The 15,110-nt window shown below is 45.1% G+C and overlaps 1 protein-coding gene across 1 annotated transcript; it reads right to left on the reverse strand.

The window, feature by feature from the left end:
• Window positions 1-4,268: 4,268 nt before the first annotated feature.
• LOC134578494 (uncharacterized) lies at window positions 4,269-7,718 on the reverse strand. Its single transcript, XM_063437485.1, has 3 exons — window positions 7,427-7,718; window positions 6,077-7,324; window positions 4,269-4,921 (listed from the first exon to the last, which is right to left on the reverse strand). The coding sequence occupies exons 1-3, from the start codon at window positions 7,716-7,718 to the stop codon at window positions 4,269-4,271; spliced, it is 2,193 nt and encodes a 730-aa protein (XP_063293555.1).
• Between the last annotated feature and the right edge of the window lie 7,392 nt (window positions 7,719-15,110).

Below are 15,110 nucleotides of genomic sequence, written 5' to 3' on the forward strand. Positions count from 1 at the left end.
TGTGATGCATGCACTGTATTTACACTGAAATGTTGTCTTAAATTGTCTGTCACACAGATTCCTGTGTTTACTTTTATCTTACTCTCTGTACTATTTGCACTTTCCCCTCCTATTTCTCTTTTTCTGTTGAGAGAAGTGATTGGTCACACACTTCTTGCCACGCTCCAATCCGCGGCTACCTTGGGTAGGCGGAATCAGTGACTAGTCTACGTTTTGGGAAGACGTACGTAGGAACCCACTCTTGCGTAGCAGTCGAGCACTGTAGACATTCTGTTCCTTTTTCTTTCTCTATATCTGGGACGCCTTGTATAGGGAGGATGGGACAGAAGTTAGATAAACCAAATAAGGGTTGGTTAGCATGTGATTTGGTAGAAGATAGAGAAGGAGAAGAGATGGTTAAGATAGTTGATAAAATTGCCAAAGTGTGTGGAATTGCCGTACCTCCGTGCGGTAGATTGCAGCCAGAGAGCTGGCGTAAGTTACTGACAGAAAAGAAAGGCAAGCTGGCAGACCATGATTTAGTCCGTACAGCGGAAGCCTGGTACAGAGTAGCAAAGGCTATTCAGCAAGAGGGCTGGGTTGAGGAAGAGGTTGATCACAAAGGTTTAAGACTGTATGTTTATTATAATAATTGTGTTACTGGGAAGTTCTCCCAGCCAGCGCCCTATTATTACATCATTATGTCCAGGAGGTGACCACGCCCAACATCCCGTCAGTAATGACCGAAATGTAGCTGACCACGGTCACCATCCCTGGTCCCTACCCTACCCCAATCTTAAATGCTGTGGGGTTTTTGTATTGTTTGTTGGCCGATTTAGGAGCCGGGTACCACCCTGATAGAGGGTTGGGGTTTTGTATTGAGTTTCACTGAGATTATTACTGTTATGATTGACCTGACTGGATCAGGAGTTATTTGCTGTGTTTTACTGTTTATATGCGCATCGTTCTAATATGTACATGGCCATATTACTTTCTGCTATAGTATGGGTACTCTAGGTGTGTGTGGTGTGTATTGTCTAAATGTTGTGTTTTTGTGTCTCTTTGCTCGCAATAATTGTAATGTAACTATCCTTCTGTCTTGTTACTGTACAGCAGTGACATGGTTAACTTTCATGCCTGCAGTTTCTCTTGTTTCTCTCTCTCCCCTGTTTGCACTCTGTCTCAATTTCTCTTCCCCCCTCCCTCTCTTTAGCGGAGGAGGTACAGCGAGAATGTGCTCAGTGAAGTTATTCAGAGCTACTGATAAGAGTTAGAAATGGGATTTTTTGCTAGAAAATATTCTAATTGTGTATTTTGTTATTTACATAGAAGTTGATAGGATGGTTAAGGAGTGATGTGTCGTATAAGAGGTTTCTAGGGTTTGTATATTGTTATTGTTGTTGCCATTTATATGACGCCAACAGATTCCGTAGCGCTTTATATATATTGTGTTTTGTGATAAGGCAGTGAGGATTGTGGGGGAGACTCGCTCACGAGGCGCTGTATTTTCTTTCGCGGTGCAAAGTAAAGACTGGTGTATATGATTACGGAGGTTAGGAAAATGAATCTGCTACAAGAATAGAGGAATATTTGGACGTGTTAAGTGATTAATGGCTGGTGGATGATAAGGTAAATTGATTGAATTCCGTGAGTTTATTTTGCATCATGTTATTTTAAAGTACATGTTTCTAGAGACAGCTTTACGGCTGTTAAATGCATAATGTTCTCAACTGTCTTATTTAACCTGCCAGGTTTGTTTATAGTTTAGTATTTCATTTTGCTGAACAGAATGTTGCTTCACTGACTTATTTTATTAGTTATAATATAGTGTAATGTTGAAAGTACGTCAGCAAACGCCCTAAAAGAAAATGGCCCCTAGTACAAAAGGAGGTTGGCCCTAAGGTGACGTCACTTCTGCCCTTACCATGCCCTCACCTCCTGCACACACATCATGGTCGTCACTTCCACCCTGGTCATCATTTCCTTCCCCGCCCCTGTCATGGCTGCCTCCATCATGAGGCCTACCCCTATCATGCTAATCCTATCTTAGGATATATTGTTTTCCTTGAACTCTATATATTATGAACAAAAAGTTACAATTACTAAAATAATCATGCTATTTGTTTCCCTGTATCAGAAATGTGTCTGTGACAGTGGTAGTTAATGATGAGGAATATATATATATATATATATATATCGATTCACGTGTAAGTAACAAATGTGTTTTAACTTTGTGTACAAAAATTGATAACATGCTGGAAAAGGGTTATCTTAAAGAATATTTACTAAAAGAAATTTCTAATAAACAAAGATTTCTTGAACAAATGGTAATACAGTTAAAGAATTAGTCTAAAAAAGTTTTGATCTAATTGAAAAGGAACCAGAAAACATTATAAGCCTAACTATTTACAAATGGAATAAGGATTTAGATACTAGTATAAACTATGAAGGTGGGAGTGTGCTCCAATCTGTCTTTATTGGAAAATGATAGCCACCTAGATTCAAAAATTGATTAACATAAATGTTGATGTAAGCCCAGATATTTTATTATTGCATATACCAATAAGTCGAGACTTTGGGCATTATAATGTATTGATTCCACATCTGTTACTAGCAGCAAATACATTAACAGCCAGAAACTGGAAACCAAAAAAGGTAAATTAGAGACGGGCTGTACTCCAACACATAAAGCTTAACAAAAATCTCCATTATCTTTTTCATTTATCTCGCAGAAAACAATGTTATTTGTCTATTTTGTATGTTTTAATACATTATCAGTGAAGAGTAAAATAAGTTTTATCCCTTTTGCGAGACATAAAATTGTGATAATGTAAATTTGTGATGTATGTAAGAACTATATTTTGAGATATATATAAAAATGAATAAAGGAAAAAAGGAGAGAGTCAGGGATAGCGTCTGTCTCAACGGGCAAAAGTCTGACGTGGGAGATGTAGTGGGTGTCACGAACGCACCCTACTCCAAGAGTGTGCGTGACGTAGTTGTGGTGGTGAAAGGGTTAAAGTACACTATTTGTCTGCACTAGACCGGAAATAATGACAAAATCCCCCTTTTTAACACCACCCACACTTAAACATAATAGTATAACTATTACTATCTTAACGCTGCCACCACCAAGACAATTTATAAATGGGGTGCCTTGGTCCCCCAGGTAAATCAACAATAAAACCCACCAAATATTACTTAGTACAATATTTAAGGAATTACAAAAATACTAACTAGTCTCTTCAGGTAACGTGATTCTTAACCAGACAAAGGTAGAACTTAATAAATGAATGTTTATTATGAGCAAAAATTGTCACAGTGCATATAACAATATATGATAAACAAGTTATTTACACCAACAACAGATAAAAACAAAAAGGATAAAATACAGAAGTCCTAATTACTCACTTAGGTTTTTCAAAGTACAACTTCTGTCCAGGGGGTCTCTGGCAAGGAAAGATGGTGACTCACTCAAAATTAGATCTTGGCCCCAAGCAAGTACACACCACCCTTCAGGATTACAGGAGATATACCCTGTGGAATTATCACACCCCACCCAGGGGCGTACCTATAGTGATTCCTAGTGACCACCTCCTTTGTTCCAGAAACAGCAAGCCAAATATAAACTTTTTTGGTTTTATCTCCTCTACTGTACCTGCCATAGAAATAATAATTGCCTCTATGAATTCGTTATTGTTTTCCCATTCCATAGACATGTTGCACGCCCCACCTGCGATCCAATAGGACAGACATCACAATTCCTGCCACACGGTTTAAGTTGTGCAACTCATGTTTAGGCTTAATTAAAAGATTGGGCTTGTCCCATTCCAAATATAATAAAAATTAGGCTTTATTATTATTCTGTGGGGTAAAGATGAATGTTTTTGTCCTTCCTTTGGATATGATACTGGAGCAAAGCTAAAATGGTATTTACATTTCAAAGAGTTTTACTCAGCACTTAATGGTACAGGCCAAATGGATGTAGAGACATTCAGACTTTTCCCAAGTGTAGAACCTCACACCTTGCAGAGCCTTGATTACTTCACATCCATATTAGTAAAACCCTTTCAACCTTGCTATGCCATCCACACTTCCCCTTCTGTCATCCAACCTCTGTGGGGGTCCCAGCTTCAAAATATGTAACCCCTGTTGACCTCAGCAATAGCATCCTTTTGTGCCATTTACTACACAAATGGCATTAAAGGATAATATTTCATAATGTAATACAAAGTTATGCACCCTTGCCGTGACACCTCCCCCAAATAAGAGACGCAATGGGAGAAGGCTCACATGCCTCTACCTTGCGTATCAACACTTGTTCCTTTTTGCCTCCACCTCATACACTCATCTTTTTCATAACTCTGGTTCTCCATGAATGGGGTAGCCCTCATGTGTTCGCACACCTCCCCCAAAAAGGCTTGCCCTTTGTCCTTAAGGCATAGAACAGCCATATCCACAACACGCATGCCTGATTTGCCTGTTTCCTTCTCACACTGCGCTCTGGTCACATCTCTTGGGCCGCACCCACTGCGCCCATGTAGTAGCTCTAAGGGGAAGAAACCAACCAATTTCTGCAGTACTCCCCTATAAGCACACAAAAGATGAGACAGAGGACACTCCCAGGGTACCTGCAATGTATCCACACTCCTTATCTTTTTTAGTTTGTGGTCTGCCTGCAGGGCTTGTTGCCCTTTTTGACTCTGAACCTTTGGTTCAGAATCAAAAAGTTGCTTAGAGACAGATTCCTTCTCCTGAGCTGGCTTGGGTGTATGTGTGAGATGTGATTGTGATAAGCTGACAAGGTTCCTGGTTCCCTCCATACTTTCACACAGCCCATCTGATACATTTGCTTCAGGCACATATTGGCACACATATTCATTCAGCCCTCTGTCTCTAGAATTCTCTTCCTGCACATTGTCACATGACACCTTTGACACCCCTTGGTCAGGCACATAATGTGGTACACACTCACATAATTTCCTCTCCCAGCCAGGCCATCCTCCCACAATCTCACATAGCCCCTCACTTTCTCCTTGTTCTGGCACCTGACATACTCCTGACTGAGATACAGGGGAACATATCAACTCATCCTGCCCTGACTCCCAGTGGTTTGATCCACTTATGTTTTCACATGGCATCTCAAACAACCCTGGCTCTGACACAGATAGGCACACACGCTCATCCAGCCCTGCCTCCCCTTGCAGTTGTTTTTGCCCACTCACACATGGTATTGCAGGCACTCTTATTTCTGCCCCGGACTGGCATGCATGCTCATTCTGCCCTCGCACCCAGCACAATTGCCGGCATACACCTTCACATGTTTCCATGGACACCCCTGGTTCTGGCACAGATTGACACACATTCTGCCCTCCCTCCCAGTAAAGTTGCCCTGGCAAACTTTCCCCTGTTACCACAGACACCTCTGGTTCTGGCACAGCCTGGCACACATGCTCATTCTGCCCTCCCTCCCAGCACAATTGTCTGCATACATTTTCACAAGTTTCCACGGACACCCCTGGTTCTGGCACAGATTGACACACCTTCTGACCTCCCTCCCAGAGAAGTTGCCCTGGCAAACTTTCCCCTGGTACCACAGACACCTCTGATTCTGGCACAGCCTGGCACACATGCTCAATCTGCCCTCCCTCCCAGCACAATTGTCTGCATACCTTTTCACATGTTTCCACGGACAGCCCTGGTTCTGGCACAGATTGACACACATTCTGCCCTCCCTCCCAGTAAAGTTGCCCTGGCAAACTTTCACCTGTTACCACAGACACCTCTGGTTCTGGCACAGCCTGGCACACATGCTCATTCTGCCCTCCCTCCCAGCACAATTGTCTGCATACCTTTTCACATGTTTCCACGGACAGCCCTGGTTCTGGCACAGATTGACACACATTCTGCCCTCCCTCCCAGTAAAGTTGCCCTGGCAAACTTTCACCTGTTACCACAGACACCTCTGGTTCTGGCACAGCCTGGCACACATGCTCATTCTGCCCTCCCTCCCAGCAAGGTAGTCTACGTACACTTTTACATATTGCCCTCTGCACAGTAGGGCCCCTATGAGGCTTGGGTTTAAAACACACATTACCTTCAGGCACATACTGGGATAACAATCTACCTAAGTCAGTACCAAGTAATACATTTGCAGGGATATTCTCATCTACCCCCACATTTCTGAAACCCTTCCCCGCTCCCCAATCCAAATAAACTCGTGCCATTGGCACTACAAGCCGTATCCCCCCAATCCCTTTAACTGCTAGAGTCTTGCCAGGAATTAAGTCCTCAGAGCGCACTAGCTCTGGACGCACAAGAGTCACATCTGCCCCAGTGTCCCTGAGTCCCACAGTTACCTCTCCTCCGACTGTCACAGGTTGCAGATTCACATTGTTGCTGCCCTCTGATCTGGTTACAAACAACACAGAGGACGTTGGTTCCGAGGAGCGTCCCTCCCCAGCTGATAATGCTGGCTGCCGTTTCCCAGGGCAAGCAACACTAATGTGCCCCACTTGGTTGCAAATAAAACATCTGCGACTATCTCCTTGCGTAGCCATGGCACTAGCTCCCCCTCTCCCTGAGGTAGGAGCTGAAACAAAGGATGGCCCGCTAGGCCTGGTGATGGGGAGTCGTGGTGGTGTGGTCCTCCAGCTGGATGTTCCCTTGGCAAAACCTCTGCTCCGGTCCACTGTTGCTCGATTGGCAGTGTGGAAATCTGCCAGCTCACCCGCCTCCAATGCCGTTTTGGGGTTCCGGTCCAGCAACCATTCCTGTACATCGGCTGGGCAGAGCTGCAAAAACTGTTCTTTTATTAACAAGTCTTGCAAACTTTCCAAAGTGGTAATCTCCAGCCCTGTAGTCCACTGTCGGAATGCTGTCGCCAGGTGCCCCACCACTGCTGCATAACTTTCTGTGGGATGCTTTTGCAAAGTCCTGAATTTCTTTCGGTACACCTCAGGAGTAAGGTTGTACCGTTTTTGCAAGGCAGCCTTAATCACATCATAGTCCTGGTCAAATTCTGCTGGAAGCGTAGCAAATGCTTCCAGTGCAGGACCTCTGAGACCAGGGGTGAGGTATTTTGCCCACTGGTCCTTTGGTAGCTGGTACTGCCTGCAAACCTTTTCAAAACTGCGCAGGAAAACATCCAAATCATCATCTTTGTCCAAAGTTGGAAAGTTCTCTGCACGTGGTTTGGGTGCAGAAGAGTCTCTGGAATTAATACTTATAGGGGAGGCAGTCAACCTCTCCAACTCAGCCATTTTTATCTCATGCTCTCTGGCAGCTTGGCGCTCCGCGGCCTCTCTCTCAGCTTGCCGCTCTGCAGCCTCTCTCTCCCTCTCAGCTTGCCGCTCTGCAGCCTCTCTCTCCCTCTCAGCTTGCCGCTCTGCAGCCTCTCTCTCCCTCTCAGCTTGGCGCTCTCTCTCAGCTTGGCGCTCTCTCTCACCCTCCTGATATTTAAGGATAAGCTGCAGTTTTTGGTTTGTATCTGCTGAGTCCACATATTTCAACACAGTTTGCAAGTACAAATCCAAAGGATCTCCAGATCTCGGTACATCATTGACAAAAGCTGCAGGTATCTCCTCTGCAGTGTTTGAGGCATCATTTTGCACCGCTTGTTGCATATCATAGTCCACCAGTGCTTGTAATAGTTCCTCTTTTGTTTTTCCCCGACAGGGGATAGATCTCTCCCGGCAAAGCTGGTCTAGCACTGCCTTGGACTGCGCCTGGTACTCCATTTGGTAAATAAAAGATAGCAAAGAAAAAACAGAGAAGGGGGGGGGGGGGACTGTTGAGGTGTAAATATATTATATATGCACTGAGTTCAGCCTTTGGAAATTGAGACACAATTTCTTTTAGTGCCTGGATTAACCAACAAATCCAGCAACACTAAAATCTGGTATAAAAAGATGAAAAATCTTTTAGTTATCCCACCGCTATGCCACCAATTTGTCACGAACGCACCCTACTCCAAGAGTGTGCGTGACGTAGTTGTGGTGGTGAAAGGGTTAAAGTACACTATTTGTCTGCACTAGACCGGAAATAATGACAAAATCCCCCTTTTTAACACCACCCACACTTAAACATAATAGTATAACTATTACTATCTTAACGCTGCCACCACCAAGACAATTTATAAATGGGGTGCCTTGGTCCCCCAGGTAAATCAACAATAAAACCCACCAAATATTACTTAGTACAATATTTAAGGAATTACAAAAATACTAACTAGTCTCTTCAGGTAACGTGATTCTTAACCAGACAAAGGTAGAACTTAATAAATGAATGTTTATTATGAGCAAAAATTGTCACAGTGCATATAACAATATATGATAAACAAGTTATTTACACCAACAACAGATAAAAACAAAAAGGATAAAATACAGAAGTCCTAATTACTCACTTAGGTTTTTCAAAGTACAACTTCTGTCCAGGGGGTCTCTGGCAAGGAAAGATGGTGACTCACTCAAAATTAGATCTTGGCCCCAAGCAAGTACACACCACCCTTCAGGATTACAGGAGATATACCCTGTGGAATTATCACACCCCACCCAGGGGCGTACCTATAGTGATTCCTAGTGACCACCTCCTTTGTTCCAGAAACAGCAAGCCAAATATAAACTTTTTTGGTTTTATCTCCTCTACTGTACCTGCCATAGAAATAATAATTGCCTCTATGAATTCGTTATTGTTTTCCCATTCCATAGACATGTTGCACGCCCCACCTGCGATCCAATAGGACAGACATCACAATTCCTGCCACACGGTTTAAGTTGTGCAACTCATGTTTAGGCTTAATTAAAAGATTGGGCTTGTCCCATTCCAAATATAATAAAAATTAGGCTTTATTATTATTCTGTGGGGTAAAGATGAATGTTTTTGTCCTTCCTTTGGATATGATACTGGAGCAAAGCTAAAATGGTATTTACATTTCAAAGAGTTTTACTCAGCACTTAATGGTACAGGCCAAATGGATGTAGAGACATTCAGACTTTTCCCAAGTGTAGAACCTCACACCTTGCAGAGCCTTGATTACTTCACATCCATATTAGTAAAACCCTTTCAACCTTGCTATGCCATCCACACTTCCCCTTCTGTCATCCAACCTCTGTGGGGGTCCCAGCTTCAAAATATGTAACCCCTGTTGACCTCAGCAATAGCATCCTTTTGTGCCATTTACTACACAAATGGCATTAAAGGATAATATTTCATAATGTAATACAAAGTTATGCACCCTTGCCGTGACAGTGGGTTAGCCACTGCGGGATACCCACGGAGTGAAGCGTTCGAGGCCTGTTCAGACAGATGAGCATGTTAGCCTTTTATTATTTTTCTATAGGGAAAGCATAGGGTCAGTTAATAGTTGTTGTAAATGGGCTATTTACAGCCTCCATAGCGGAAGAGAATCCTACCTGCCTCCTCATTTCTACCTGGTATTGAATGCTGATGGATCCTTATTCCCCCCCCCCCCATCAGTCCTATAGATCTCCTCACCCTCATCCTCTCCTTTACCACCCTCCCCCTCCAATCCATTTCTCCCGTCCGCTCTTCCTCTCCTTTACCACCCTCCCTTTCCAATCCATTTCTCCCGTCCGCTCTTCCTCCCTTCCGCCCATCCACCACCCTGCCAACCTCCACTGCTACATCACCTGTCTGCTCCCTTACCTGCCCACCTCCTCTTACTCCTTCCACTGATCCCTCCCCTTCGTCTGTCTCCCCTCCTACTGCTCCTTCTTCTCCTCCTCCCTCATCTCCTGTCCTCCTACTGCTCCTTCTTCTCCTCCTCCCTCATCTCCTGTCCTTCCTACTCCATCTTCTTCTCCTCCTCCCTCATCTCCTGTCCTTCCTACTCCACCTTCTCCTCCTTCTCCCTCATCTCCTGTCCTTCCCACTCCACCTTCTCCTCTTCCTACTCCTCCCGTCCCTCCTACTCCACCTGCTACTCATTCCTCCATCTCCCCACCACCATATCTATATCCTTTATATGCTTCCTCCCTTCTTAGTCCCTACCCATCTCCTCCGCCCTACCCGTGCCCCGCCCTGGCATCTGCCCAAGTGGTCTGGCCATTCTCCTACCCTTACCACACAACTCCGCCCTATTCAGCCACTTCCCATGTACCTTCCATTGCCACACCCCCTACCCCGATCACGCCTACCCTGCCTCAACTTGCTCAAGTCGTGCCCACATCCAATATGGCAGCCCCCAGTGGTGTGGCACCTCTAGTGCCGGTCCTAATAATTCTTGTTCCTGATGATATTAATTATATTCTCTATTGTATCCAGCCAAAGCACCTTAATTCTCTAAGACATTTCCGCCCACAGACAACTCTGCCTCTACCTGACATCATATTTTGAAGAAAAGTTGCTCCGGCCACTCTTCTGCCACTTCCCAGGGGGGAATACCACACTACGAAAAATTCAGACTGGTGGAGGTACACCTCATCATGAAAGACCTGTTTTGGGCACTCGAAGGAAATAGTGCGGTCCTGATCCTGATACCCATGGAAGTAAGACACATGTATCATCACTGGGAGGTGGCTGTCCCTCATGTTTTCTTCACTAAGTCCCCAGAAATCTCATGAAAGGAACCTGGCTCATTAGAAACATGAAACACTAAAAATCGATATCAGCTCTCTACAGAGGGGGGTCAGCAAGAGAACTGTAAATGGAAAAACAAATACCCTCAATCTCACACAGAAATAGGTGAGGATACCCTTTCCTACTGCTCCTCATGGTTGCTTTGAACAGATGAAAGAGGAAACAAGACACCTTTCAACAGCGCATGCAGTAGCTTTGCCAGATCCTGACTCCACTCTGTTTGTGGATAGCCTTAGATTTGCGGATGAAGAGGGAAGGTACCATACTGGATTTGCTGTTGCTACAGAAGATCAGGTACATCAAGCATCTTCACTTTCCTCACCCACATCTGCTCAAGACGCTGAATTGACAGCCTTCTCAGTGGCATGCAAAAATGTCTGAAGGAAGACATGCTAATATCTACACTGACTCAAGATATGCCCTGGGTGTGGCACATGATTTTGGATCAATCTGGAAGACAAGAAGATTTCACACAGCAACTGGCACGCCAGTTAAGCATAGCACAGCTATTAAGAATTTGTTGGATGCCCTACTCCTTCCAGAAGAAGTGGCCATACTGAAGGTAAAGGCCCATGGAAAACTGAATTCAGAAGAAGCACTACTCAGCCGACCAAGCTGCCAAACAAGCCGCAAGTGCACCAAGGGAAGTGGACAGAAGGGTGTCCGCTAAAGAAACTTCTATATTCACCATGAAGATCCTATCTACAGATTTCAAGCTCCTGAAAGAATAACAAGCAGCTGCTGACCCTGAAGAAATGCAAAGCTGGACAACAGAAAGGGGCAACCCTTAGAGACGGGCTGTACTCCAACACTCTCAAGTTCTGTTTACCCAAAAACATGTACTGGGCAATGGTCCAGTGGGCCCATGGAGTTTTATACCTATCCAAGACCCTCATGAACTCTTTGATCTCTAAATACTCTGAAGCACCGATAATTACTCCTCTGATCAACAGTTACTGCCGATCCTGTGTCATTTGTGCCAAGGACAGCTCAGGCAGAAGAGGAGGAGAATCCTAAGCATCTAGCTAACTCTCACTATCCCTTTCAAGAATCCAAGTGACTATATCCAGGTGCCAGAGAGTTGCCGGTTCAAATATGCAATATTTATAATAGACATTTTGTCAGGATGACCAGAGGCCTAGCCGGTCATCAATGTGACAACCAAGACCATATACCCAGTAATGCATCGTGAAAGTTGCAGAGATCACTCAGTGGATTCACCATTCCAGATTCAAGACTATCTCTGCAACATGGGAAGTAACATTTCTTGATCTTGACAAACCTTTGATTCTAAAGGAAAAGTTACTTAAAAAGATGTCAACAAGTAGGTGTGTTGATGGCCATAATAACGCCTGACCACCTGCCATCGATGGAAAGCCGAGGACCCCAAAAAGGAGACCTCGTGAAGCTAAAGAGATTCAGACGCCAAGCTTTTTCAAGATTATCTGCCCATCTTGAGTTTGTGGTGATATCAATATTGACTAAATGATTTAAGTCCACCTACACTGACATAGCATGGGACAGGTTTCATACTATGATGAATAAGTAAATGTGCCCTAGCCAAGGTTATTATGTCCATACACATAATACATGACAAGGTACTCTTGACACACCACATTCATGCTTCAGAACAAAAAGGAGCACCCCTGTAAAAGACAGGTTGACCTATATATATATATATATATATATATATATATATATATTGATGCCATAGGTGTGCCAAGGGGGGTACCAGATGATTTCACAGTAAAAGACGAGGGTTGAGTCCACAACCATCACTGCTAATGATATTTTGTACTATATTTATTACATCCGACTGCACTTTGCACTAACACCAAGCTAGCGGCCACAGGGTTTCTGTGTCTTTGGGCTAACAAGTCTTCCGGTATTAACAAATAAAGTTTTATCTTTTAGTAATTAACATTTTAAGGGGGGACTGTTGTAGAATTATTAGGCCCCTTTAAATGTATACTCTTATATTTCTTTCTCAGGCCTCAGAGTCTTACAAGAATGCTTTGTTCATAGAAATTGTGTGTCAGCAGGAAATGTTAGGTTCCTGCTGAATGAAACATTGTAGCAGCTAGTCTTAATAAAATGTGAAGTTACTAAAAGCCTTGAGAACTAACCTTGAAGACTAACGTGCCAACTACTCAAAATGGCTGCCAAAGCCCCCCTCCCATCGAGTGAACTCCTCGTACTAGCAAGATGGCGCTGAAATCTGGAGGAGAAGTTCATGACGACAGTTGTGACACTAGATACAACACCCAGTAGGGAGGGCATTTAACTAACCACTTAACACCTAAAAAATTAATAATGTTTACTTGTTGTTATCTTGAATTCCTTTAGTGATGTAATTATGCCTTTATAAGGGTCTGCGCACCCACTTTTTAGCAGATGCCATTCAATTTCCTGAAGTTCTTTCATTTAACCTGAACCTCGTGTCAGTGTGAATTTACTTCTGTGTGCACGCAACTTTATTATTTCTAATTTGGACAGGAACAGATAGTCATTCAAACTTATTGGTTTGCATAAAATAAATCTATATCATCTGCACCTTCTCCAGACCTGTGACATCCAAACGGCGGTCTGGTCAGACCACTCCCCGGTCCTGGCTACGATGCGCTCGCCTCTATTTAAACCCAGTTGTACACAATGGAGACTGAATGAACAAGTCCTGGGGGACACCTTCCTTCAGGCGGAGACGAGAGAGGTCCTCTGTCAATACTTCGCTGACAATCATGCCTTGGACACCTCGCCCCAGATAAGATGGGAAGCCCACAAATGCGTCCTGCATTGTCATTTCATCAAGATCTGCTCAAAACGCAAACAAGAACAAAACACAAGACTGAAAGACTTATACGCCCGAGCTTCGCAGTTGGAACAGATGCACAGGTCAGACCCGACGGAGGACAACTACCGATCTCTACTGGAGGCGAGGAGAGACCTGAAGAGCCTACTATCCAGGAACTTATCGCATACGCTCCGTAAGTGCCGAAGATTCTTCTATGAGCATTCAAACAAATGTGGGCGTATGCTCGCTAGAATGTTACAAAAGAAACGACGACTGTCCCAAATAACCATCCTGCAAAAGGCGAATGCGCCCCCCCATACGAAGACCAGATGGCATAATGTTGGAATTCCAAGAGTTCTACACCAAACTATACAACCTGCCAAAGGACACTGGGGGGGGCGTCTCGTCAGCGACTGGGCGAGATCCTGGAATACTTAGAACAACATGTGTCCCGGAAGCTTACGCAGGCCCAGGCCGAGGATCTGGATGCCCCCATCACATTGGAAGAGCTCGAGGGTGCCCTCAAAACCGCGAAGATGAACAAAGCCCGGGACCGGATGGCTTTCCTGTGCGATACATACAGACTTTCGGGGAGATCCTCCTGCCGGAGCTGCTAGCAAGCCTCAACTCCATTTTGGAGGGAGGGAGGTTCCCAGAGGATACCCTCATGGCAACGGTAGCGATGGTGCCGAAAGACGGGAAAGATCCCACCTTGTGCGCCGGCTACAGACCTATCTCCCTACTCAACGCGGACCTCAAGCTATTCACAAAGATTCTCGCCCGCCGACTGGGGGAGGTAGCTCCGGACCTGGTACACCCAGATCAGACCGGGTTTATCCCAAGGAAACTGCACGCGGGGGCCTCCTACTCTCCACAGATGCCGAGAAGGCTTTTGATAGAGTGGACTGGCAGTTCATGAGGGAGACCCTATGGGTAATGGGCTTCGGCCCCAACATCCAGGCCTGGATAGCGGCCCTATATGCGACCCCGAAGGCCCGCCTGAGGATAAACGGTGCCCTGTCCCCTGTCTTCTCGATTAGCAATGGGACGCGACAGGGGTGCCCCCTGTCCCCCCTCCTGTTTGCCCTCACGCTAGAACCGTTCCTGGCGGCGGTCAAATGGGATGGTGGTTTCACAGGGTTCGTCGTGGGCGGTGGAGAACATAAGGTAGCTGCATACGCAGATGATCTGCTATTTTTTATTGCAAACCCAATGGTGACACTACCAAATCTACTTCGGGCCTTTCGGACATATGGGGCGCTCTCCAACTTAAAATTGAACACGGATAAGTCCGAGGCGCTGCCGCTCTGTCTACCCCCTAGTCTGATGACCCAACTGAGGGCTAACTTCCCCTTCAGGTGGTGCTCACAGCGCATTAAATACCTCGGCATCTGGCTGACGAAGGACTTGACCAGGCTGTTCCCCGACAACTTTCTGCCCCTATTGGCGATGCTCGGGACGGATGTGAAGAGATGGGGCGCGACTTGTGTATCCTGGTTCGGGAGAATAAACGCGGTCAAAATGAACCTTTTGCCGCGGCTCCTGTATTTGTTCCAGACAATCCCCATCAACCTCCCCAGGACCTTCTTCGGCTCCCTGACCACGGCCATCAGACAATTTGTGTGGGCTGCGGGTGCAGCCAGACTCAGACACACCCAGTTGATTTGCCCAAAATGCCAAGGTGGAGTAGCACTTGTAGCGTTACTTACCTTGTCCGGGGGCCGGCCGAGGTCCTCTGTTC

Source organism: Pelobates fuscus, chromosome 12 (genome assembly GCF_036172605.1).
Source record: "Pelobates fuscus isolate aPelFus1 chromosome 12, aPelFus1.pri, whole genome shotgun sequence".
In the NCBI taxonomy this organism is placed as follows: Eukaryota; Metazoa; Chordata; class Amphibia; order Anura; family Pelobatidae; genus Pelobates; species Pelobates fuscus.

Bases quoted from the DNA above. Each gene is read 5' to 3' on its own strand.
- LOC134578494 (XM_063437485.1), bottom strand. From the start codon at position 7,718: ATGGAGTACCAGGCGCAGTCCAAGGCAGTGCTAGACCAGCTTTGCCGG. The intron at 7,325-7,426 runs GTGAGAGAGAGC...CAGAGCGGCAAG, and splicing joins TATCCTTAAATATCAGGAGG to CTGAGAGGGAGAGAGAGGCT. The intron at 4,922-6,076 runs GTAATGTGTGTT...TGCCTGACCAAG, and splicing joins ATCCCAGTATGTGCCTGAAG to GGGTGTCAAAGGTGTCATGT.